The sequence below is a fragment of the Carassius gibelio genome, chromosome B8 (genome assembly GCF_023724105.1).
Source record: "Carassius gibelio isolate Cgi1373 ecotype wild population from Czech Republic chromosome B8, carGib1.2-hapl.c, whole genome shotgun sequence".
Classification (NCBI taxonomy): domain Eukaryota; kingdom Metazoa; phylum Chordata; class Actinopteri; order Cypriniformes; family Cyprinidae; genus Carassius; species Carassius gibelio.
In genome coordinates this window covers 6,377,351-6,405,295 of record NC_068403.1, presented here as the reverse complement: position 1 = coordinate 6,405,295, position 27,945 = coordinate 6,377,351, and the positions used below count along the sequence as shown (strand labels likewise).

General features: G+C 35.0%; 1 protein-coding gene across 1 annotated transcript; it reads right to left on the bottom strand.

Annotated features, from left to right (window-relative positions):
* Positions 1-1,384: 1,384 nt before the first annotated feature.
* LOC127964137 (antigen WC1.1-like) lies at positions 1,385-27,945 on the bottom strand. Its single transcript, XM_052564295.1, has 11 exons — positions 27,920-27,945; positions 26,840-26,994; positions 24,602-24,748; positions 23,066-23,275; positions 7,687-7,953; positions 5,683-5,967; positions 5,371-5,490; positions 5,070-5,150; positions 4,626-4,688; positions 2,127-2,279; positions 1,385-2,036 (listed from the first exon to the last, which is right to left on the bottom strand). The coding sequence occupies exons 1-11, from the start codon at positions 27,943-27,945 to the stop codon at positions 1,816-1,818; spliced, it is 1,728 nt and encodes a 575-aa protein (XP_052420255.1). The 3' UTR covers positions 1,385-1,815.

The window sequence follows — 27,945 nt, the reverse complement described above, 5'->3', positions numbered from 1 at the left end:
CTGATGAAGCAAGGAGAGCAAACTCTTGTGCTGTGAATCAAACTATAGGTGTTATAGAACAATACAGTTTAACACACAGCACCAGAGCATGACTCCACTGACACGGTTTCACCTCCAGCTCTTCTGAGATTTACTGAGATACATGAAACTGACACCTTTAAATGTCATAATAATGTACAAAAGAGTCAAAGCCATCAATTACTTTAATATGAAATCAGTCAAAACGAGCACAAAAAAAGGCAGATCAAACAAAATCGATGCACAATTTCTAAACAATCTATTATTTGAGTTTATCTTTCAAAATACTGTATGAACAAAAATAGAAAATAAGATTCTTATTGTAAAATTGTGTACAACTATAATTCCTTTTAAAATAAGTAACATCTCTTTAAAAAATGTATAGGCCACGGTTAGTAAATATATACAGTACAGATCCTAAAAATTCAGCTTTGCATCACAGAAATAAATGATAATTTAAGGTATAATAAATGTAAAAACAATTATTTTAAGTTGTAATAATATTTCACAATATTACAGTTTTTTCTGTATTTTTTATCAAATAAATGCAGGCTTGATGAGCAGAAGAAACTTCTTTCAAAAACAATAAAAATAGTAATGTTTCCAAACTTTTGGTCTTTATACTATATATATATTTTTTTTTTTTTTTTTTTTTTGCCAAGACAGCACCTACAGTAAGCTTTCACTCTTGGTGAAAATTATCTTTACATTTTTCAGGAATATAATGCAACATTTTGAAACTAGTGGTTACAGATGTATTGATCCAGAAGATGAATGGAAACTAAATGGACAGCTGAATATTTATCTGTCCATATATACATTGTGTATTAAAGGAATAGTTCACCCCAAAATACAAATTTGCTGAAAATGTACTCAAATACCATGCCATCCAAGATGTAGATGGGTTTGTTTCTTCATGGGAACAGATCTGGAGAAAATTTAGCATCACTTGCTCACCAATAATTCCTCTGCAGTGAATGGGTGCTGTCAGAATGAGAGTCTAAACAGTTGATTCAAACATTACAATGACCTAAAATTAATCCACACGAGTCCAATACAGAAACATATCCATCAAGATGTTTTGAACTTCAAACTGCTGCTTCTAGCTAAAAAAAAAGGTTCAAATATGTTAGTGGATTATGCACTTGTATTTTTGTCTGAAGCAATGTTTGAAGTTAAAAATGTCTTCATGGATTTGTTTTTTATAAACATAAATCGACATTAATTGATTGAGTTGAGTGGATTACTAGTGGATTCTGATGGCACTCGTTCACAGCAGAGGATCCATTGGTGAAGTGACATAATGCAATTTTTTTTTTTATCTGTAGTAACCAAACTCTATTTGGAAAAATTCAGCACTCCTCCTGTTAGTGATAACATTGTGTTACCTGGTCTTGAACATTTTAAAAGCATTGATCTTGTAAATTTTAAAAAGATATTACCTTATCAAATGAACATGAAAAAAAAAACGGATCAAAAGGAACAAACAGATCAAACCTACACATCAAAACCTTAAGAATTACAAAAAGTTTGACTGGTTTATCAGTACAAAAATTTGCTCTTTTCTTCAGTTCATACACTGTTGTGACAATAATTAAATATTTTGTTATTCCAAATCAGGTTTGTGTATGCGTCGCTTCTTTTATACATCTTGAGAGAAATCTTGAGAGTTAGCATCATTAAACAGCATTGGTTTATCCAGATTTTCTTCCAAATATTCTACTGTCATAAGAACATGCAATCTTATCTCTTATTAATTTTAACTTAAAAGAACAATTTGGTCTCATGGCTCCTTTATTACTCTGCTTGAGCGTGAACCTCTACCTCTGTGGTCAACATATCTGCATCAGCATTTGCAAATAGACCAGCATCTAAATCTGAATCTGCACCTTCATCCACGTCTACATCTACATGAGCTTGTGTGCGTGTCATGCCTGCATTTTCATTGGTTGCAGCATCGACAGGTATGACATCATCATAGTCCTGTTTCTCTGTCTCCACTTCATAGGTGTCCTGATCTGATGAGAACACAAAGGAAAAGGTCAGCACCATGTCCTTAAGGCACACACATACACAAACACATTGAAGTGTAAATTTGAGTGATGTACCAAGAATGTTCTCGGGTCTCTTGGGAAGGAGAGGGATGTCGAGGTCTTCATCATGGTGGGTTTGGGAAGGAGAGATTCCATTGGCTTGTCCCTCAATGTCATCATATTCTGTCCCAGAAGAATCCCTCTTTCTGTCATCTTCATCCTCCTCTCCTGTTGGAAAAACATGATTTTGTAATCTTTCATTTATGTCTAAAATTTTTGAAAAAGTTGTGTCTGCTCAATTGAGCTCCTTCCTGCAGAAAAAAGGATCTGTATGAAGAATTTCAATCAGGTTTCAGGCCCCACCATAGCACAGAAACTGCACTTGTTAAAATTACAAATGACCAAAGCTCAGATCAAGACTGCATCTAATTGCTTGTTTTGATTGATCTTAGTGCTAGGTACGACACCATAGATCATGACATACTCATAGATAGATTACAAAACTATACAGGTATTCAAGGGCAGGCTCTAAGAAAGTTTAGATCCTACCTGTCCGAATCGCTACCATTTTGTTTATTTAAATGGGGAGTCATCTCATTTATCACCAGTAAAATATGGAGTGCCACAAGGATCTGTCCTAGGTCCTGTTCTATTTTCAATATACATGTTGCCCCTTGGTAATATTATTAGAAAATTCTGGATTAGTTTCCACTGTTATGCTGGTGATGTAACTATATATCTCAACAAGACCAGATGAAACTTATACATTATCTAAGCTAACATAGTGTTTTAAAATATTGGATGACCAATAATTTTCTCCCATTAAATTCGGATAAGAGAGAGATATTACTTATTGTACCAAAAATAAATAAAATAAATAAAAATAAAAAAATAAACAGTACATAGACTCTAGAAGACTACAGTTTGCAAATAGATTGATGTACTGTTACTTCCTCTACAGTCAAAAATCTGGGTGTTATATTAGACAGCAACTTGTCTTTTGAAAACCATATTTCCCATGTTACAAAAACAGCATTTTTCCATCTTAGAAACATTGCCAAGCTACGAAATATGATATCTTTTTCTGATGCATTTATGACCTCTAAACTGGACTGTTGTAATGCACTTCTAGGTGGTTGTCCTGCTTCTTTAATAAACAAGCTACAGGTAGTCAAAATGCAGCGGCTAGAGTCCTTACCAGGTCAAGAAAATATTAACATATTACCCCAATTTTACAGTCTCTGCACTGGCTACCTATTAAGTTCTGTATCAGTTACAAATTACCATTACTTACCTATAAGGCCCATAATGGTTTAGCTCCTGCATACCTAACTAGCCTTCTACTACGCTACAATCCATCGCGCTCCCTAAGGTCACAAAACGCTGGACTTTTGGTAGTTTCTGGGATAGCAAAGTCCACAAAAGGAGGTAGAGCTTTTTCGCATTTGGCTCCCAAATTCTGGAAAAGTCTCCCTGATAATGTTCGGGGTTCAGATACACTCTCTCTTTTTAAATCTAGATTAAAAACATATCTCTTTCACCAAGCATTTGAATAATGCATCTCATAAATTGTGACTGCAGCTGTATCTGATCAAATGCACATTCTTGTTCTTTTGGGTTAAACTAACTAATTATACTTTGTTGGAACAGTAGCTACGCTAATGATGTCTTTATTTGTTTCTCTGTTTTGCAACAGGATTTACGTGGTAACAAGGATTTACACAAGCTCCAGTCTGGATCCAGAGAACCTGAGTAGAGATGATGCTGACCCTCAGAGGACCCCAGATGATGCTAACCCTGAAACAGCTTACAGAACTAAAAAAATATTGCTACTTACTATGAAATCACATCATAACTGTTACTAGTGTTCATCGCCTGGTTGACTATGTCTTGTATTAATTTTTCTGAAAATTCCTGTCATTTGCACAATTCCTGACAGTCACCACTTATAAGATACTACTAAATATTGTAGAAAATTAATTTTTTTTGCGATGATTTGTATCATAAAAAGTGTACAAATAAACTTGAATTGAATTGAATATACATTTATTTTAATTTATTCATACATTATATATTCATTTTCCCCGTAGAGTCTGAATGTGCCCTTTTAATTGTTTCCATACATTTTATGCAATATTCCAGTTTTGCGCAGAATTTATTTTGAATCTTTGCATGGAAACATCACTCATACTTATTTTACATGACATTTTGTCAAACATAAAAAAGAATGAGCAGTTTTGTTGATTAACATTTGTTGATGATAATAATAATAATAAGTTTTATTTACTATATTATATTAATTTTTTTATTTATTTATTTTGTTCATCAAGTTTTATTTATTTATTTATTTTGTTGATCTTTGTAGAGATGAACATACTTATTTTATAGTTTACTTTGTAGAGTATTAGTATAGTTTATTTATTTGGATTGACAAATGTGCAGGCAGTCAGGCAACAGACTAAAATGAACAGACTAAGTAAAAGATGGATTAAGTGACATAAATTGTGTTGAAATGAATGAAACTGACAATTAAAAATTACCTGCTGTTATAAGACTAATATTTGAATATCTCACCTGACTTGTCCATGAGAGAATCCACATCCTCGTAGTCATCATTATTTAAAAACGATGTCTTTCCTTCATAAAAACCAAAAAAATAATAATAAAAAAATAATAATAATAATAATTATATATATATATATTTATATACAAAATTATATATATATATATATATATATATATATATATATATATATATATATATATATATATATATATATACATATATATATATATATATATACATATATATATATATATATATATATATATACACACACGATTCTATCTATCTGTGTGAATGATTTTGTCTATTGACTTATTAGATAGAAAAGTAAAATAAATAAATAAATAAATAATAATAATAACAATAACATTATTTGCAATTAAGGAAAGCATTTGCTTATGTCTTGATATTTACAATGTTCAAAGTAATAATAATTAAATTCTACAGTATACCTCTGTCCTCTGTATCCATCTTATCCATTTCATTCACATCCGGGTTGACGTCTTTGCCCTTTTTACTTCTGTAATATCTTACTGCAAAAACAGAAACAGGTCTAAAATTATGTTTCTATTAATTCTACAGGTTATTGTTTGATGTGTAGTGTGTGTAGTGAGACAAGGAGTGGGAAACACTGCCACCAACAGGTTAAAAACATGAAGACCTTTCAAATATCGCTGTAACTTAATTATGTAAAAATAATATTTATTTGTAAATCAGAATAATGTCTTTCTGCATGGTCTAAGTGATACTCACAGGCTAAAAGTAGACGTTTCCGATTTCTCCACATTAAAAACAACATCAGCAACCCCAGCACAGCTCCTAACAGTCCCAATATCAGACCCACTGAAGAATTACCTCCTTTTGGAGTATAACCTGCAGTTTTAAAGAAACAGTTTCATAGGTTAGAATTTTCATGAGCCTTTATTAAAGTAAACTCACAGCTTCTTAACTTCATGAAAGAAGGCAAGCAGTGGCAAAACAAATCCCAGAACAATAAAAAAATATTTTCCTATATTAAAGTGTCAATGTCATCTCTGTGTTTTTTTGTTTTGTTTTGTTTTTTACCTTCACACTTGATTTCAGCAGGTCCATGACTGCATTTATCGTTATTGAGATGGTGCATGCACTGAAAAATTGTGTAATGGTTTTCTGGGCAATCAATTTTGACCATCATTTCTTTTGCTATGTTCTGTTCATCCAGCAATTCTCGGCTATCATTGCACTTAAGCACATCACAAAACTTCTTGTTATCATTCAGAGTCAGTTTTCCACAGACATATTCCCATCGCCCCTGATACTTGATCACAAGCTTCCCGCCACACTTCTCAGTGGAGCTGAATTCAACACTATCTGCAATACAAATATAACTTCTGTCATTGAAAGTAAAGCACAGCTTAGTATATGACTAATCATTTGACTATATGACTAATCTTTTAAATATTTCATAACGTGCATCTATCTGCAAACATGAACTAGGAGGACACATGAAATGGTCTTACAGCCACAAAACTTTACTTTACTTTACTTTATTGGTTTATAGTAATGTGGACAACCTCTTTTAATCAAAAGAGCAGCTTTAGCCTCTACGGCTAATTTCCAGCTGTAGTCCCCAGCCAGTTATTAATTGGCATACATCAATAAATACATTGCAATTAATACAAGGCTTAAGCAAGAGCTTAGACAAACAAACAAGGTGTTACAAAATTGAAACAGACAAGCAGGCACAAATTACAAAGACATAAAAGCAGGTCAAGCAATAAACTAGAGAAAATTGACACCAAAGATAATCATGCAAAGGCCACATTGAAGCACATATAAGACATAGCATTGAGACAGTCAGCAGAGATCAAGTGGCAGAAGCATGATCATGTCACATCTAGTGCGCACATCACATCTAGCATATTAATGTGTGCAGGTGTAATTGTCGGTTAGCCAATTTTTAAGGTGTGCAGTAAAAGTCGAATACATATGTATGTTTTTAATTGTAATGGGCAATGAGTTCCAGTTATGTATTGCAGTAAAAGAAAATGATAATTGACCAAATGCACTTTTTCTTAGTGGGATTACTAGGTCGCCACGTGTGGTGCTTCTGGTATTATGACTGCTGCTATTACGTTGGATTATGAATGAATTGAAAGGAGGCGGAGCGGTATTATGTAAAATTTTGTGAACCAGACAAATATTTTTGTATTTGATTACATTTTCCCAGCTCAGCAGTTTATAGTTTTTAAGGATTATACAATGGTGTAAACTGTTAGGCTTCTGGTCCAAGATTTTAAGAGTTTTTTTATAAATAGTTGCTAGTGGCTTAAGTGATGAGCTGTTAGTTTGTCCCCAGCTTGTCAGACAATATGTTAGATGTGACATAATCATTGCATCCATAAATAATTTAGCAGCATTAAAAGTAAGGGCACTTCTAATATATCTAAAATTAGCTAAACTAAACTTGACCCTATTGCAGACTTTCTTAATATGTGTTTTAAAAGAGAGATTAGAATCAATAATAACGCCCAGATATTTAAATTGTGGCACAATAGTAATGTTTTGACCCGAAATTGATATTATTGACACACTATTACATTGTCTTTTTGTAAAAAACATTCCCACAGTTTTATCTACATTTAATTGAAGACATGAGCGATTTAGCCAATTGGTGATCTGGTCCATGGCTTTGGTCAATTTTGTGGCAGCCAGATTTTTTGTCTTGGCATGCACATAAATTACAGTATCATCCGCGTACATTATTGTATTGATGTCAGGGCAAACTGATGGCAAATCATTAATATATAGACTAAACAAAAGCGGGCCAAGTATTGATCCTTGTGGCACCCCTGTGCATAAATTAAGAGCTAGTGAACGATGGGTGTTCACAGAAACAAATTGAGTTCTACCAGTTAAATATGACTCAAACCATTTAATTGCAGAGGGGGAAAAATTAAAAGTAGAGAGTTTGGCAATAAGGACTTATGGGGCATTTAAAAGGCAAACTGAACTACATTTCAACATCTATTCATGATTTAACTACAGTAACAGTCTTAATTACAGTCCAGAAATACGTGTATGACTCACCTTTGCAGGCCACAGAGAGGATGTTCTTACAGCTGTCTTTTCTAGAGCCACACTGCCACACCGATGTCTCTATGCCTGTGCAGCTGAAATGCCAAGTATTTTTTTCTCTGGACTCTGTGGTCCAGCTGTAGAGTGCCTTACCACAATTGAGGCTGTCACATAACTTGTTGGACATCCCATCATCCCACCGGGATGCACAAACATGCTCTTCATCTATGAGCACCTCGCCTGTGCAGTTTTTTGAGAGCATCATTTTTGGAGGTTTATCTGGAGAGGAGAGAAATCAGACAATCAAATATTTCTGTAATATGAGAGTGAAGTGTTACTCTTTGTGCAGGGTTGAGAAAAATCATCATTTAAGAACTGACTCCTGTTTGTTTCACTTCAGGATATTAAAAGAGAATGACTGAACTGCAACCAAGGATATTAAAATAAATGGTAAAATGCTGCCATGTTGTTAGGGTCAATTTTAAACACTTTGAGAACATTCTGGGAAAATATATGCTTTTCTATTAATGTTTCTATAAAAATAATTAGTTAATTTATAGTTAATTTATTAGAGTTTTTTATTATTTATTGTTTTATTATATTAGTTTCAAAAACTAGTAACGTTTCTTGAAATGTCTCCATATAAAGTTTAATTAATTTGCAACAAATAAATAAGTGTTTCTCCATTAAGGTCTATAAAACTCAACTTGTTATTAAACTATATGTGTATGTGGGATTTTAGTTTTTTTTTGTTTTTGTTTTTTGTATGTGGTTTAATAGAGTTGTCTTGACAACTGACTGAAATAATTAAAGAATGTTTTATGAAATATAAAGAAAATATAAAAATAAAAACTAATTCAAAAGATGAATAAAAATTGTAATCGTATTAATGATTCAGAATTAAATTGGCAATGCCATTTTTTTTATCTATATATCTATTCTGTTAATCTACTTTAATTAGAGTTGACAATGTTAGGGATGCTAACAAAAGGAAGAAAGAGATCATTCCTACGGTCACACTTGATGTTTAACTGCTGTTGATTCTGGACGGGCTGATCTTTGCTCTCACATTTCCAAATATTCTCCTTCCCTGAGGAATTATAGGTCTTGTTCCACCACTCGTTTGTGTTTGTGTTATTGTCTTTAGGGATGCTTGATGTGAAATTTCCACACTGTAGATACTCGCACAGCTTTTGTCTTGTCTCGTTGCCCCATCCACTTATGCTGACTGGAGTGGGTTTTTTATCTTGCAGACAATATACTGGACCACTGCATTCGCCTTCCTTATTATAGAGGAGCAATCGTTTCCATGCTGTTACATAAAGGGCAGAAATATCAAAAACCTTGTATCACATGTGCAGGAGCAGAGGTCAAAGGTCAGAGGACTTGCAGAAACTACACTTAGAGAGTGTGGTAAAAATTCCCCTACGCATCTGACAAACCCTAAAAAAGTTTAATTATCTGCAGGTGACTTATTCTGACTGCAACGGTGAACCAAACCTTCTTGGCAAAGATGACATTATTATATAATTTATCTCTAATAATTGGTTCTTCATGTGCAAATCAGGAAAACTCAAAGGCAAAGCACATTTGATTTATGATTACTTCAGGTTGTTACTCAAGTAAACAAGTGGGCTGTTATGATTATTATCACATTCAGATAGACATCTAGTCACCTTGTTCATATGCATCTGTTATGGCAATATGTAAACTACCGTATTTTCCGCACTATTAGGCGCACTTAAAAGCCTTTAATTTTCTCAAAAAACGATAGTGCGCCTTCTAATCCGGAGCGCCTTATATATATGGATCAAGGCGCGCTGTCAAAATGTTGACATTCCCTTTAGCACAGCTCCATCTAGTGGATGCATAACACAAACCCAGTCAAAAGTTTGACAGTAGTATCTTCTATTCTATGCGCTTTATAATCCGGTGTGCCCTGTATATGAAAACAGTTCTAAAATAGGCCATTCATTGAAGGTGCGCCTTATAATCTGGTGTGCCTTATAGTGCGGAAAATATGGTAACTTTGGCTAAAGTGTTGGTACTTTTTGTTCGCAAAAGGATACAAACCAGACGGCAAGAAAGAGAAAACTTAGTTGGGATCACAAAAATTTCCATCACAAGAAAAATGTGTTCAAGTCTGCACAAAATTAAAAAGGTGAGTACCTGAGCATTTCAGATAGCCATCAATACATTCTTTCTCTGAAACCTCTTTGAGGTCACATTTGGAAACAGAGTTGGCATTATCCAGACATTTAATTCCTGATAGTCCTCTAGATTTAGATTCTTCTTGTGAAATCCAATTATGTCGGTCATTTATGCTCTCGCCACAACATAGTTCCTTGCAGATCAAATTTTTAAGATTTGTATCAAGACTGTCTTTACAGATAGGTGTCCACTTCCCAGCGTAAAACAGTGATGCTTTTCCAGCGCATTTGTCTCTTGGATCCTCCAGTCTAGCTTTGATGCTGTCTGTGAAGAGTGTGTCAAATAAATGTTTATTGAATGGAATTTTAAACTGTGTTTAAGGAATAGTTCACCTCAGAATGAAAATTTGCTTAGAATCTATTCACCCTCCTAACTATTACTTTACTAATATATGTTAATTAAAATCAATTTAATTTAAATGATAACTATGTAAAAGTGAACTACTTTTAATTCATTCAAAGCAGGCTTATTAGAAATACAGAAATAGAAGTCCTCTGAATATTTTTGCAGTAGTATACTTTATTTCAATGCAATAAAAATATTTTTTTATATAAGTAGTATTTGGCATACTTTAGCAATTTGCAAACTGAAGTAAAAATAGACTTTAAATTAGTGTATTTTAAGTATATAACTTTCACAATTTTATTTAGCACAAAAAAAAAAAAAAGAATGTACGGTAAATGTACTTGCTGGTATTTAAGTATATATATATTTTTTAATATACAAGTACAGCATTCAAGTATACTCTTTTTTCACCTGAGTAGTGTAATAAAGGAGTAGTTTTTCATGGGAACAGATCTGGAGAAATTTTCTATTACATCACCAATGGATCCTTTGCAATGAATGGGTGCTGTGGATTATTGTGATGTTTTTATCAGCTGTTTGAATTCTCATTCTGATGGCACCCATTCACTACAGAGGATCCAATGGTGAGCAAGTGATGTTTCAATCATGACCACTTCCGTCAAGTCAGTGCTTTAAGTGGGCCGGTACGCACCTGTACTCAGTACTGCCACTTCCAAATATAGCTCTTGAGCGTACCACCACCTCTCCGTGCGCCCAGAACGTGCTTGTAGCGTACCGGTACGCTCATTTGGACATCTGTTTTAATAGAGGTTTTAATCTTTTGCCTGCGCTGCTGCTTTTCAGAGCGCCCTTCACAATGCAAGCTTCCTAATTCGTCCCACCGAGAGCAGAGACTACATTACCCATACACCCTTGAGTTTTGCAAGTGAAAGTACATGCGTCGCTTTTGCCGCTGGCAATAACAACTCAACGTGGCCGGAGTTCAAAATAAAAATTCAAATACAGTGAACAACACGTAAATATGCTCTCCTGGATTTACACTCTTGAGACCTAAACCAACACGGTCAAAATCAGAAGAGTCACTGTCTGACACCCCACCAAGCCTGAAAGATATAGCTGCAGGTCAGACTCATGCTAATGAAGTAATGCAGCAGCTCTTTCAGGTAGGGTGACCAGACGTCCTGAAAAATTTGGGACAGTCCCGAAATCTAAACTGTTGTCCCGAATCCCGAATCTGGCCCTAATTGTCCCGAAAATTATACTAAAGCAAAATCTTGAGCAGTGTCTGATAAACATTAAAAACTGTCTGCGGAGGTTGAGTAGTCCTGCAACCAGCCCCCGCCGGCTGCTCATTGGCTGCAGCAAGTTCTAAAAAAATACTGTAGGCAGCTAGGCACGAATTTAAATATTCATTTATCTAATTAATCTATATGCACAAATACAATACGACCTTTTTGTCCCCTTTTTTTTTTAAAGCTTGATGAAGAGAGCTCAAGTTGCTGCAGCTGCGAGGAGGACAGTGATGCACGCGTACAGGAGTGATTGACAGTTCGCGGCACTGTGTACAAAAAAAAGTATAAGCACATTAGCGTTAGCGTTACAGAAAGGTCTGATTTACACACTGTTACAACAGTTATTGTTTGTTTTTGTTTTCTTTTTACAATAACATTTGAGTTCATGATTTTAATGTTGTTGTTTCTTGTGGCAGACTAAAGAGTAATGACAGATGGTTGATCTTTGAATAAAAATGTGTTTGCTTAAGGTTTGAAATCCATTATCTTTTATAATAGACTACGAAGTCTAATATCATAAGCCCCCCATCCCGTCACCCAAGACCGCAGACATCCACCTTACTCCCCACACCCTCCCCTTTCTTTCCCGAAAGAGATGCTCATAAGAAGTTATACCATCGTCTACGTCAGGGGTGGGGAATGTTGATCCTGGAGGGCCTGTGTCCCTGCAGAGTTTACCTCCAACTCTAATCAAAATAACCTGAACAAGCTAATCAAGGTCTTCAGGATACAGGTAGGTTTTTGTTTTTTCATGGTTGGAGCTAAACTTTGCAGGACAGTGGCCCTCCAGGATCAACGTTCCCCACCCCTGGTCTACATCATTAGATCCATGATCGAAAAAAAAAAAAAAAAAAAAAAAAAACCGGCCGAAACTTGTACCACCCAGAAGTAAGATTTTCGGCACAGAAATTCTCCATTCATCCAAATTGGCCATGATTAGCACGAAAATTCATCTCTTTAACACTGTGAACAACTCTGATTCCATGAAACACTATTGTAACCCCCTTTAAAGCAAATGTATGATTGTAAAGGGGAAAGCATATGACCCCTTGATGCAGCACAAGGAGCATGTAATATGCATTAAACTGAAATGGTAATCATTTTGAGAGGGGTATGATAACCTTTTATAAACAGAATTAAATTAAAATCCTGTAACAGGATTAACATGTAATCGTGTTAAATCGATTACTTTTATCACATCAAATAGTAATAGTCATCAGAATGGGAACGTGATGTCGGCAACACTGTACATTCTGTGATTTGTAGACACTGACATTACAGTAGAGCAGTGGTTTTCAACCTGTGTGCGGTGGTATTGCAGGTGGGCCGCCAATTATTTTCTGTTCATTTCCAGTCCATTCTAGGGCTGTGCGATTAAAAGAAAACGTCCTAAAATCACGATTTGAGCGTGCGCATATGCCTAACTCCAGGTTCACACACTGTCTGTGATGCGCCTTTTTTCTGAGCCAATGTTGACGGATCAGAGCGTGTAATTCATGTCTAACACATGAGCATAGAGTGAATTTGTTAGTGAACAGGATGCAGTTTAAGTGAGAGGAGACACGTTTTAAGTGTGCACACTCTCTCCTCGCAAAGCAGCGTGTATCTGAGCAAGCACGACCGGTTTTGTGACAGAGCAAAGGAAATCTGCTGCGAACAGAGAGATTCGCATTCGTGCATTATTTTAATGTGCTTTCGCGTTATATTTATGCGCTCTCACTGCTGACCGCATACACATACTGTATACACACTGCAAACACCTGAGGCACCGCTACAATTAATGAGCTCTATGAACAATGCATGGCAAAAAAGAAAAAAAAGTCCCTGTATACAGGATTTTTGTATAATTTATTTTTTTTGCCACAAGTCTATACATTTTTTTACATCTTCACTATAGTGATAATTTTGACTTATGTCTGTTCTAGAGATGTTACAACTTTTTGATAAAGCTCTGATTGGTTTTCTTTTGGAAATATGTTTCAAATTAATCCTGAATGCATTTATGACTGTAAAAGCACAATTGCAAAATTGATAAAAAAAATCGCGATAGTTTTTTTTTTTTTTTTTTTGTCCATATCGCACAGCCCTAGTTTATTCAATAAATATAGTTTAAAATCTAGCTTCTGAGTACTAAGTTATCAACCCAACAATAGAGGGGTCAGTTAATTTTTTTGAAGTGGGCCGCGCAAACATATGTGTTTGGTTGTGTGGGCCGCCAGTTGAAAAAAGTTGGGAACCACTGCAGTAGAGACTGGGAAATAGTGGACATAGAAGATAAAATTCTAATTATACAATAACACACATTAGAATGGAGAAAGCTGGTGTACTAAATTAAGCACAATTTACTGATTTTCAGCTAAGAAACAAATGTTAAAAAATTGATTCCCCTTGCTGAATTAACTATGTAGGCTTGTTGCTATGTTTTCAGCCAGCAACACTATAGAACCTATAATGTTCTCATATGTCACACCACACGACAATATCAATAATTCTGTGTCACATCTCAATGAATGAAGCAACTTGTTTATCACTTTACATTGTTGTGCAATCGCAGCGCTGTACAGGAGACTCTGCTCTTGTGCGCAGCTGGTGGATCACACTTTTTTGCTTTTTGCAGTTTGGTGTAATTTAAAAACAATGCCTAATGTGGGGGAGGTTTCCCTTGCTTTGGCGATCAGCTCTCAACTCAACTGGTGGCATTTGAGCGGAGCTCTCTCGCTGCAGCGGACATGAGCACTCATGATGGGCAGGGAAAGGTAGAATGACAGAAGTGATAGTGCACCAATTACAACAAAGAATCACGAGTTTCACACAACTTTATACACCATTAAAGGGGAAACGTAGTAATGATAGTAGTGTAATGATTATGTTTCTACTGATGGTGCGTGACGTCACTGCTACGGACAAACACTGAAGGAACGATGTCTTCAAGTACACCTGTGGAAAATTAACAATTTTGGGATGCTTTTAAATGCGGGGGAGGGGAAAGATGAGGATGCTCTGCTTGATAATTAACTGTGAAAGAGACTGAGACGCTGTGTTTGTTAAGCCTGCCGGTTTCACACAAGCAGGGTATCCATCCCAGCAAACAGGGGACGTCCCCCGGACGTTCCGAATGTCCGCTTAGGTCCGCAGTACGACCGATTTATAACGTTCGCTGGCGGACATTCGGAGGACGTCCGGATTTAGCCAGCTTTTGACGTTCGCTGGCGGACGTGTTGGGCAGTAACTACATGTCTAAATTACGTAATGTAATTGCAAAATAAATGTAGCAATCTGTTAATGTAATGTAAACTGTAATTAAATGACAGTTAATTATTATATTGTAAATGATTACAAAGGGAGTTACATTTGAATATTTTCACACATATACTGTACATATTTAAAATATGAGACACCAATGTTTCTGGAGTTGAAGACACAGAATATGACACATGCTTATTCCAAAACGGTTTTATTTCCTATTTTGGTTTATGTAAGTGATTATTTATTTTATTTTTAGATTAACTGCCTTTTTCCAAGGCATTGTTAGATGCCAATGTTTCCTGTCATAGCTATGCAAAAATTTGATTTCAAAAACAGTATCATAGCTATTGTAGCTGCCGTCAGATGCAACTTCTCATATATTTCATTCATTATATGTACTTTACATTTAAAAGGTCAATTAATAGTTAAAATGTTCAGAATAATCATTAGAATAGATAAGTAATATATTTTTGTTAATACATGTCAATTAATTTCATATTATTCAGCTAAAACCTTAGAAAAGGGGGAATCTATTTCTTTTTTATTTTGTTCCGCTTGGGAATTATTTAATTGTTGCTATCAGAATAGTTTCCGGTGCACTACCTGTAAGAAGAGCAGTGAACTAGCAGTGGTGGACAGTAACGGAGTAGCTTTACTTCGTTACTGTACTTAAGTACATTTTTCAAGTATCTGAACTTTACTGGAGTAGTTTTATTTTGAGTAACTTTTACTTTTACTTCACTACATTCCAAAGCATAAGATCGTACTTTTAACTTCACTACATTTCATAAAACATATCGTTACTCCCTATAATATATCACGTGCTCCGACACGCAGAAGCGGTGTCTGATTCATCATGAATGAGTCTTTTCAAAATAAACTTTACTCAGATCGCGAATCGCACTAAACGATTCGTTTACGAATTAGAATGATCCGATTGCAGCTGTTCTGGAGTCGACCCCTCACTGATTCAAATGAACCGTTTAGTGTGAGTCTCCTGAAGTAAGAACAGGCAGATCTTGTGAGCGCGCGTGCGTCTGATGTTGCTAAAAGTAAGTTATTAATGTCGAAATTTAGGATTAATTATTGTAACTGAAAATCATATTTAGGTCAAAATTGTCAGTTGTTTGGAAACTAAATCCGCTGTAGATAGAGAACTATTTAAGCCCACTGAAATGCTCCAGTGCAAAGCAGACACATCTATCAGCGTCTCCGTGTATTAGGTTAAAAAATAAAATAAAATAACCTTAAACTAACACAGATTAAATAAAATAACTCATGCTTGTCCAAATTCCCCGCAACCGTAATATTAACAGTTTGGAAATGGAGTTATTTCTTACATTATTTGGTCGAAGTTTTCAGATCGGCAATTCGGAGCCTGTTCGAGACTCCGTTGATTCAGATCGGCACTTCGGAGCCTGTTCGCGGCTCGGTTGATTCAGATCGGCACTTCGGAGCCTGTTCGCGACTCGGTTGATTCAGATCGGGACTTCGGAGCCTGTTCGCGACTCGGTTGATTCAGATCGGCACTTCGGAGCCTGTTCGCGACTCGGTTCGCGACTCAGTTGATTCAGATCGGGACTTCGGAGCCTGTTCGCGACTCGGTTGATTCAGATCGGCACTTCGGAGCCTGTTCGCGACTCGGTTGATTCAGATCGGGACTTCGGAGCCTTTTCGAGACTCGGTTGATTCAGATCGGGACTTCGGAACCTGTTCGCGACTCGGTTGATTCAGATCGGGACTTCGGAGCCTGTTCGCGACTCGGTTGATTCAGATCGGGACTTCGGAGCCTGTTCGCGACTCGGTTGATTCAGATCGGCACTTCGGAGCCTGTTCGCGACTCGGTTGATTCAGATCGGCACTTCGGAGCCTGTTCGCGACTCGGTTGATTCAGATCGGGACTACGGAGACTGTTCGCGACTCGGTTGATTCAGGTCGCCACTTCGGAGCCTGTTCGCGACTCGGTTGATTCAGATCGGCACTTCGGAGCCTGTTCGCGACTCGGTTGATTCAGATCGGCACTTCGGAGCCTGTTCGCGACTCGGTTGATTCAGATCGGGACTACGGAGACTGTTCGCGACTCGGTTGATTCAGGTCGCCACTTCGGAGCCTGTTCGCGACTCGATTGATTCAGATCGGCACTTCGGAGCCTGTTCGCGACTCGGTTGATTCAGAGCGCCACTTCGGAGCATGTTCGCGACTCGGTTGATTCTGATCGGGATATCGGAGCATGTTTGAGATTTTTTTTAATTCAGATCTGGATATCGAAGCAAGTTTGTCAAACGGTTAATTGGTGATAAATGAATATTTGGACTTGAGGCTTTTTTTACCTGTCGATTCAGCATGTACATGGACCCACACACAAAGGTGGACACACTCTAGACTTAACGTTAATCATCAGTAAAGCTCTAACTTTTTCATCCATTGTTATTAAGGACGTTATTCATAACCGCACTGAAAATAAGCAAATATTGTTAGCTGATGCTAACTGTCTAGCTAACAAGCTTGCTGGTGCTAACTTGAGGTAATTTTTATAAATAATGTCCAAATATTTTTATTCAACCACCTATATGTAGGTGGCGTAGTACATATCAACGTAGTCCATATCAACAACAAAAATATATCTTCACTCCAAATAGTGGTTATTTTGGAAAAAATCCCAGGTATTTTGATCAGTAGGATTATAAAAAAAAAGTGCTAATATAAAATTAAATTAGCCTATATAAAATTGCAAACATCTATCTTTCAGTACTTTTTTACTTAAGTACATAAAAAATTTAGTACTTTTGTACTTTCACTTGAGTAAAATTGAAAAAGGAGTACTTTTACTTTTACTGGAGTAATATTTTATTATACGTATCTGTACTTTTACTCAAGTACTTGATTTGTGTACTTCGTCCACCACTGCGCACTAGTAACACATGTCTGTAAGAGTTAAGCCATAAGTGGTGCTAAGAAGAGATATCAAGTTTTTGTTTAAAGGAAGCTGTAACCCTCCAAGTTTATTCCTCTTGAGTCAGAGAGGCCAATGAGGTATGTGTTTTATCGTATTAACTGGCTTCCGTATGTGAACATTTGTTACGTGATCCTGTGTTAATGTATAATTAGCCAATTAAGTGTATTTACTTGCTGGTGGAAATGTGCACTTTATTTATTCGTTTGTATGTATTATTTTTTTTTTGTTTATTATTATGTGTAAAACATCTCTTTTAGAGGGTTAATTTAAGTTTGTGTATTTTCTTTCATAGTTCTGACGGCATTGTTGGGACATAAAAAAGGCTAAAAGACTAGCATGTACAAGACATGTTGAAGACTCGTGTCCAAATAAATGTCTGTTAAAACCAAGAACGACCTGAGCCTTTAATTCAACTCGAGGGGAGTAACAGCTATTAAACTATATCTTATGATTTTAAATCTGTATTTAACCTAAAAAATATTGCAAAGTAAAAAGAGCTACTAAAGTCCTATTTTGAGGTGTTTGTACTTTACAATTAAATTATAGTCTTAATTCAAGTGAAGAAGGATTCTGAAATCTGAGAGTAATCAGTGTTGAGTACCACTGTAACATTAACCCTGCCTGCTTTAAATGATTCAAAATAATCAAAATTTGAAAACAATAGACATTTAGAAAAGTAATCAAAAAGTAATCAAATGTAATCAGTTACATTACTTAGTCACTTGAAACAGTGACACTACATATTACATTTTAAATAAGGTAACTTGTAATCTGTAACCTATAACATTTCCAAAGTAACCTTCCCAACACTGGACCTGACACCTTGCAACTCAGACAAAGATAGTTGACAAAATCAAACTAATATAAACTCATATTGGATTTTAAAGGGTATTTTTGCCTAAAGCAAAATCCTTAAAAAAAAAAAAGTAATATTATCAGATTTTCCTACCCGGGAAAATTCTTATGCTAAACAACAATATTTAATGTATCTGCATTACTGTAAGGGTAGGTTTAGGGTTGGGGTAGGTGTAGACTTTAATAAAAATGCAATCTAATCGGTAGAAAATATTATTTTTTTGGTTTCCTGTAGCTGTATCCCTTCTAGCTTCAACCGCAAATATAACACAATTACTGTATTTGCAGTACTGTAAGGGTAGGTGTAGGGTTGTGGTAGGTGTAGACCTTAATAAACCATAACTATACAGTAGCATTTTTTGTTGTCGAATTGTACTACCCACTGTTTTATTGGGAGGTAGGAAATGGTGGTGGCTGAATTTATTACAGTAGATTACAGACTTGCGAAGCAACAAAACAAGTGGATACACAAGAGTATATGCAGATACTGAACCTTTAGTAGTCATAATACGCAATAGCCCGGGAAAAAAGTAATTATATGGCATATACTTGCATATGGCCCTGACTACACCACTGGTGTGGTACGACAGAAGATGGCCATAGTGTGTATGTGATCATGTTCTGGCCACTTGACTAGCGCACAAATGAACACGAGAGGTTCAAATATTAGTCTGTTTATTCCAAGTAAGTGTGAGCAGTTATTAAAAATATGAATGCAACTGTGGGCATGCATGTAAACGTGGCTATTGAGATCACGTTCTTATAGGCATATAGAAGCCAGAGAGCAATAAATGCGTGCTTCTGACGCTGCGTGCATCTGAAACAACCGCACACATAAACACCAGTGACACTGAAATTACACCACTAAATACAGCGAACCCCAGTTGAAATGCCTACACGAGGATGCTGGTCTCATTTAACACTGTTTTCATGGCCTTATCGGCCTGTCCTCAGAACGATTACACGCTCTAACTGCGTATAGCTCCAGGTGTATGAACACAGATGTATAAATGCTGCTGCTAATATTTTGCTCCTGCAACTGATGCAAAACAATGTTAACCACCAGGCAATATAAATAGTGATATGGATTCAAAGAGCATTCGCTTATCTTAGATGCGGATTTCAGGTGTTCTGAAACAAGCTGCAACAGTTTGATTTGCAAGCAACTATGCAATCAGTTAATTGCAAGCAGCGATGCGATGGAAGAGATGCTGAAGAATGGGAATTATTAGACCGCATGAGATAGGTTTTAAGACTGGATTGTTACACGTCAGGAACAGCTGACTAACGTGGCCTGACTGAACTAATGCAACTCTCAATAAAAATGGTACATTTTTAGAAAATTGTTTCCATGAAGAAACATACTTATCCACATCTTTGATGGCCTGAGGGTGAGTACATTTTCAGCAAATTTTTTTTTTTTTGTGGGAACTATTCCCTTAAGGCCCATTTTAGTCATGGGTTTGAGAAGATATCACACTTATAATTCTCTAGAAAGGGTAAGGAGCTTCTTTTGAAAACCAGTCTTAAACTAAAAAACAGTTGACATGAAATATACTGTGCTCTGTACAGTCAAAAAACTTTCCTACACAATTTAATTTCAGCATCCCAGAGAAATTGTTGAATAGTGACATATCGATTGCAAATTTTTGGTTTACGTTGTAAGTTTTTTGAAACATTGCCATTTTCACATATTTTAGGATAGAGTGGGGGGAAACGCCCCCTTATTTTTTTCCCCCAAAATAACCACAAGATAAAGTCATGATAAATTTTTATTGTAACTATGGACAGCGTTGACGAGAGTGATGTAGAAGTTTTCACCATGAAGCTTACACTGGTGATGTACCGGAGAGAAAACATATTTCACATTAAATTATCTAATTTTCAGCAATAAGAAATAAAAGTGTTTGTTGTTTTGTAGAACATCATAGTTATTTATGACATGTGAGAACAGTAGGGCCTATCCCTGTAGATAGGGACTACGTGTTATTCATTATAAATATAATTATATTTTCGGAATTACATAATAAAAAACAAAAACCAGTCGTTAAAAGGCCCCCGCTGGCAATGAGCAGTTACTGTATTAATTCTGTTTTGAACATCAAATCCTTTTTTCTTTCCATCAGATGTATTCTAACCAGCTGGTTGATTTAAAATATTTGCATCTTATATTTAAAAATGACCTCAAGTTAGCCTCAGGTAGCTAGTTAGATCGCATCAGCTAACAAAATGTTTCAAATACTTTCTTTAATTTCGTAATTCATGATTATTGATTATATTCTTTTTAATTTTAAGCAAAAACTGTCTGTACTATGATTTTGCTGTAAATGTTTAAAGCTAATTGCTTTGTCAGACATGGATGTGCTAAAACGCCCCCTTGGTACAAAAATATTTTTGTGTTAATCTATAATAGCATAAAAACTCTAGACATTTTTCATAATTGATAGCATGGTCAAAAAATATATGAACACACTTTTCTGAACACATTAAACTTTTGTTTCACAGAAAATAATTGCACAGTCCTTGGTTTCCTCCACTCTTCTCTACATGTTCACAATGTTCTGTAATTTGTTGAATCAACAATGTAAAATTTTAAATATGCAAATAATAACACTATCCCAAGGATATAAGCATTCAAAGTTTGCAGTTCGTAATTTCCGCCAAAACGGCTCAACGATTTTTTTGACGTCACATTGTACTTCATCTTCTTATCAAATCTTCTGATCAATCAAATGCTCTCTAGAATCCGAAGCGCCCGCCTCCTGCACTACAGATAGACGCTGAAGCACCGGCTGAGATCGGTCACTTGTTCACAGTGTAGTATTTCCAGTACAGTGAATGGCTCCTAGTGCACAGTGTAGGTAATAGGGAACGATTCAAACAGTGTAAATATGCTTTGGATTGGGGCAAATTAGGTCTGGTTTCACATTATTTCACGCAAATCATGGTAGCATACAGTCTGATCTGGACATTGGCTCCAGAGACGTGATTGCACAGAGTGGATCATATGCGCAAGTCTGCATATATAAAAAACCTTTACAATCTCTACAGCCTCAGCATTATTATGAACACTAATTTGTTTTACTAAGAGTTTCATATTGAATCTAGGGGGTAATCAATTAGTCGGCATATATAAAGCAGAGTCAAAACTTTAGCAGATATAAACCAAAGTTACTGGCTATTTTAAAAAGGGGCGGGCTGCTCTATATGTCCTGCCCTCTTTTCCTGTTTCAGTTGAAATTATGTCACCACATACAGTTATGCTGTGTGTTTCAAGGCACTTCAGGGGACCTTTAATTCAAACCCAAACTAAAGTATGTGTAAAACATGGAACAGAACACATTCTAAGCCTGAACAATTTGACTGTGACAAGCCCAAAGTTTTGATAAATAAAGCAGGAGTTAACGTGAAGTTTTAAATGAAGTAATTGACTGTTTACATTACCTGTGCATATCACGTGGGCTAGGGATTTGCAGGTGGGGTTTTTGTTGGGAATAAAATTGCACATGGTCATATTTTGTACATTTTCTGAGCAGTACACACTACTGTAAGTGGCAGGTAGATTATTTATCTGAAGTGGTAACTGGGCCGGAATTGGATTTCCACAGCCCAGGTTCCCACAGATCATTCTGGAGTCTTCTTCTGTTCTCCAATTGTTGCTGCAAACCCCTCCACACTTGCCATTTCCACAGACCTTCACCATTCCCCAGCATTTTTCTCCAAGTGAGTTTTCAAGTGCAAGAGTCTTTGTCCCTACATGTGACATCAGTAAGAATACAAACATTTTACACACAGAACTGATAAAGCTACACTATGTAACTTTTGACCTTATAGAAAATTAATCCATCTTTGCAGAAGATAATATGTTTTCAGGAAATATTGCGGTTATATACTATACTCAAATGTGTTTATACACACAATTTAATTAAATTCATTTAAAATAAATCTATTTAGTTTTTAAAACACAATTTAAGCGGTTTACTGTAGGTTTGTCAAACAATTTTTATATGGGACCAACAATTTAATATGTATATATATTAATTTAATGAGGTGTATTTAATGTTCTTATGTTTAAACAATCTATTGCATTCATTATTATAAACAAAATTAGAAAAATACTGACTTTACAATAGCAATTACTCACTGACTGCCCACTGCCCTAAGCAATGGTAACCACAAAATTCAAAAGAAACTCCTCTAAATGTCCAACATTACTGAATATCAAACATTTACTCTTCTAATGCAGTCCCTTGCTAAGCATTCTAGGAACTAAAGATCTACTACTCGGTTAGTTATGTCAACAAAACTGATTTATGTGGTTTTAACACAAATGAATATGCAAACTTCAATTATACATATATTAGGTAGGTTGAATACAATTAAATTAATTTGACACTACATTAAAAAAAAAAACTCATGTTATTAAGTTTATATCATTTAAAATAATTAAACTTTGAAAAATAAAATACTTTTATAAGAGTACGTTAAAAACAATAAGACAATTCCGGTGCCACATGTACTGTACCTGAACATGTGACTTTGGCATCTGTGGTGTTTTGCTCCGGTTCAAAGGAGACCAGAGTTCCACACTGCATTGCTTTGCATGTGTCATTGGCTTTTTTCTTATTCTCTTCCTCTGATGTTGCAGGCAGCCAGACAGCGTTACCATCAAATTGCTTGATGCGCACTTTTCCCTCGCATGGAGAATCACCTTCAAAGAACTTCAGTTCTTCCTCTGAGAACAAATAAAATGGATTTGTGGTTACTGTATGTGCAGAGTAACACTTAAGATGTATTTACTAAATAAACAAAACAAAAAAAACTTCTGGAATCATGCAAAGCATGTTAAAAATTATGTAAACCTAAAAGCTTAACATCAAACATAACAAAACATCCAAACATGATTATATTATATTATATTACATTACAGGTTAAACATTAGGAATAATTAAGATGTTTTAGAAAGAGGTTTTATGCTCAAAGATGTGCTTATTATAAAATACATTATAACAATAATATAATTAAATATTTGTTATTTCAATTTAAAACGGCTTTCCTATTTGAATATATTTTAAAATGTAATTTATTCCTGTGATAAATTTTTACTTTTGTTTTTCTTTTTTAAATGGTAGTGTATCACAGTTTCCTGAAGAAAAAGCAGCACAAATGTTTTTAAGAAGAAGAAGAAGAAGAAATGTTTCTTGAGCAGAAAATCATATTAGAATGATCTCTGAAGGATCACGTGACACTGAAGACTGGAGTAATGATGTTGAAAATTCAGCAATGCCATTATAGAAATAAATCACATATTCAAATAGAAAACACTTATTTTAAATTTTGATTCTATTTCACAATATTACTCATTTTACTTCCATTTACTTATCAAATAAATGTAACCTCAATAAGAGACTCCTTTTAAAAAACATTATAAACTTGCATATATTTCAAACTTTTGAGCAGTATGACTGGTGTGTAGTATATTGTCTTACTTTGGCAAATTATTTCTATGTTTTTCTCGTTTTGACGAGGTGTCCTCAAGACAATATTCTCGAAACACTCATGGAGCTTTGCTGAAGAGCTTTTACACTGGACATCCCACAGCCATTGCAGTGTCTTTTCTCCTTCAGTGAAAAGTTGTCTATTTATTTTTGAGGATGCATCACAGTTTAGATGTTGACACACCACGTCTGAATTCATAGTGTTCCTTTCAGAGCCAATGGGCCTCCATGAGCCTTCCCATTTCACCTCTACACGTCCAGAACAGCGACCCAGACCGTCACTAAAACGCACATCCAAGCTGCCTGCCGTTTATAAAAAAAAAAGATTGATATGAAATAGTTTATCAGTTATGGGTGATTCTGGTTGTTCTAGATTCTGAGTTCATTATAATTACCTGTAAAGCCGTCTTAGTTACCTGAACATATAACTTTGGTTCCCCAGCATTGTTTTTTCTCATGAATTGCCAGACAATGCCACAGTGACCGTTCATCACCCTGACAATCAACATTACTCAGAAAACCATTAGAAGTGAAGGAGCCCTGTTCCACGAGCACTATCTCACCACAGCCAAGCTCTCGACAGACCACCGCCCCCATCTTTTTACGGGACTCAATCGAATCACTGGAGCACACTTCATAGTTAATACCATTCACAGCAATGGAAACATCTCCAAAACACTCTGTTGTGAAATTCTGGAGTTTCACGCTGTCTGTGAACACAGCAAAATGTAATTGCTACAATGCCTAATAAAAAAGGAAACAAATTCTAATACATTGTAATAAAATATTTGTAGTTATAATTAAAAGTTTTATAAGATAAAAATACATATGTTAAACTAGATGTTTAAAAAAATCAGTCTAAAAATGTATTTTTTCATTTATTATTTATTCCAAAAAATTAAATTAATACTATTAAAAATCATTTTCAAATAAAGTTGTCTTTATTATCCATCTAAACATAAAAAAAATGATGTTGGTCATGTGATGCATTATTAAAATGTTTTATATTTTTAAATAAGCTTTGTTCAATAGTCTATAAATGTTCTTTACCACAATACATGTACATAAATATAATAAATATATAAAAATAAAAATAGATATATCACAAGAAATATATTCACATTAGTTTAACTTTGAACTTGTGATGTCAACACACAATGTCAACCCTATAACTGTAATAATAATAATAATAATCGAATTACTAAATTTCAAAACACATTAAAACGTATTCATTTAACTTGAGATAGAATAACACAATTTATTAACACTAAACAATTGTACAAAAAACTTGTGTAATTCTTAAATAGTATTAATGCAAATTAATTAATTTATAATTACCTATTATTAATACATGAAATCTATTAATAATATATACTTATATGTATTGATGTAATTTTATTTAAAGCTGAAACTCAGCATCACCTGAGCACGTCAGGATGTTAGTTCCTTTTGTAAAGTTTCCAGTGGAACCACAGTTCAGTTGTGGACAGATGACTTCAGGCTTCACTTTTGCTGACTGAACAGGATTCCATGATTTTTGTTTCACAGTTTTCTCTTCCACCCACCCAGAGCAAGCATCGCTGCCATCTCGTAGACTGAACCTCCTGTGATCTGTGTAATACAAGTATTTCTGTGTAAATGTGCATTTTACCTCTCACACAAAACATGGAAATACTGAGAAGCGGTTTCAGCACCATTTCATTTACCCCAAACAGAACAACATACTCCATAGAGCTGTTTAATAATAGTATACACTCACTGCTGCAGATCACACTGGCTCGCTCCCGGCAGTCTGACCTCTCCATACACTGCCAAGAGAACTTCTCATCGCCAACACATTTAAGCATTACATTTCGTTTGCTCTGTTGTCCTTTGAACATTCCAGGCTTGGGAATGTCATGAAGATCTCCACAACCAAGCTCCTGACATATCTTGTTTGCTAAATAAATATACACAACAACAAAGAAAATTAATGCATAAAGTTTCATCATCAATGTGAATACAAAAGCTTTTCTCAAATAATGTACTGTCAAAACTAATTGGCAAATGTAAAAATGACATCAAAAATGTAGAAGAAACCATTATTAAAGGACATGAAATCAAAATTGGCGTTCCGTGAATAGTAGTCTGTCTTAACTTTGTTTGAGGTTGCATAAAAAATGTAAATGTTAAGTTGCTTGAAAGATGTTCTAACTAGGTGATTAAAAATTATTACAAAAATGGCTCTGAGTTCCAGAGCATCATTTGCTTGCATGTATTTGGTTTAATTTGTTAAACTGTGAAGAACAATCAAACACATTATTTCTGATAAAATACTGTATGTATCACCGTATAAAACATCAAACTCAAACTTCATTGTTTGCATTAGAACATTGTTCAAGAATTACCTTTTCAAAACTGCATATTACTCCATTTGTATTAATGTTCCATTATTTATTAACAATTACATATTCAAATAAATATAATCAACATATAAACAATTAATATTTACATTTCACAAAAAAGGACATTGGGATTTAAATAATAATTTTACATATACAACATTCTTAAACAACAGCTGAAGATTACCGTAGTTGTTATCACTTTTAAATACTTAATAATAATTACAAATCATTTACTTCAATTGCATCAATCCATTAATGATCAGTTGATTAAAAGTCATTGCAAAAGATGGCTCTGAAAAGTGCATTTTTTTTTTTAATATTTTTTTTATGCAATGACATTTAGAAATTCTCTCTAATATTTTGATCAATAAAGAAAAAACAGCAAATAAAATAAACTTCTTATTTTTGTCCACTTACTAGAGCTATCATTACAGACCCCAATGATGCCGTTGGCTGTAGAGAACTCCACCACACCAGCACATACATCACGCTGTCCATTCAGATTCAAACTCAGTTTAACTTCTCCTGTGGTAAAAAGCTTGGCATCAACAATGTGTAGATTCACATCTGAACTTAGATGACAGCAATACAAACATAAAACATTTATATTTTTATATATATATATATATATACTTAAAGAAATACTACCTACCCGAGCATTCAACAGCAACAAAACTACCATCACACTCCTCATTGTTACTGATGCCAACATAAAGGCATTTCCAAAGGCTCTCTTCTTCAGATGTGCATTTCACTTGATCCATCCAGTATTGTTGGGGCAGAGGTGGATCTTTGAGGGTCCTGTCTACATCAGAGCGTGTATGATCCCCACACCCTATTGATTTACACACAACCTCTCCATTTTCTTTACTCCACCCGTAATGACACACCAAGCCCCACTGCTTCTTAACGCCATGATACACCTCCAACCGGCCTTTACAAGGGCTGTCAGATCCGCGCAAAGCCACATTGAGACCTAAAATTAAATTAAATTAAATTAAATTAAATTAAATTAAATTAAATTAAATTAAATTAAATTAAATTAAATTAAAAAATAAATTAAATGAAATTATTTTGCATTATTTTTCCAGCAAAAGTAATTTATTTTGAAATAGCTGTGCAATATAAGGAGAATAGAACATCATTGCTTTTATCAGACATCTTGAATTTACGTTTTCATAAACAAAAACATACAATGACATATAAAGAGTACAGAAGTTATATTTATAAATTAAAATATGTAATATAATATTTTGACCTTATATGGTCATTGGAAAAATGCTGCTCTGAGTTCTGAGAACAGATGAGCCACAAACTCTGCAGAAACTGCTGCGGTCTCTTATCTGCCGTGGTTTTCAGATCTTAAACTCTGGCAGGTTCCATGTTTATGCAGATTCTGAGATAAACCCACTTTACATAAGCTTGAGAACATTAACCACAGGTATAACTGTGCCTTTCCACACAGGCTTATGAAGAACATACGCTTGACACACAAACCACAGCGTGATCTTGGTGATCTTCAT

Bases quoted from the DNA above. Each gene is read 5' to 3' on its own strand.
- LOC127964137 (XM_052564295.1), bottom strand. From the start codon at position 27,945: ATGAAGATCACCAAGATCACGCTGTG. The intron at 26,995-27,919 runs GTTTGTGTGTCA...CTGTCATCTAAG, and splicing joins ATCACCAAGATCACGCTGTG to TTCAGATGTGAATCTACACA. The intron at 24,749-26,839 runs GTAAGTGGACAA...CTGTGTTCACAG, and splicing joins GGTCTGTAATGATAGCTCTA to ACAGCGTGAAACTCCAGAAT.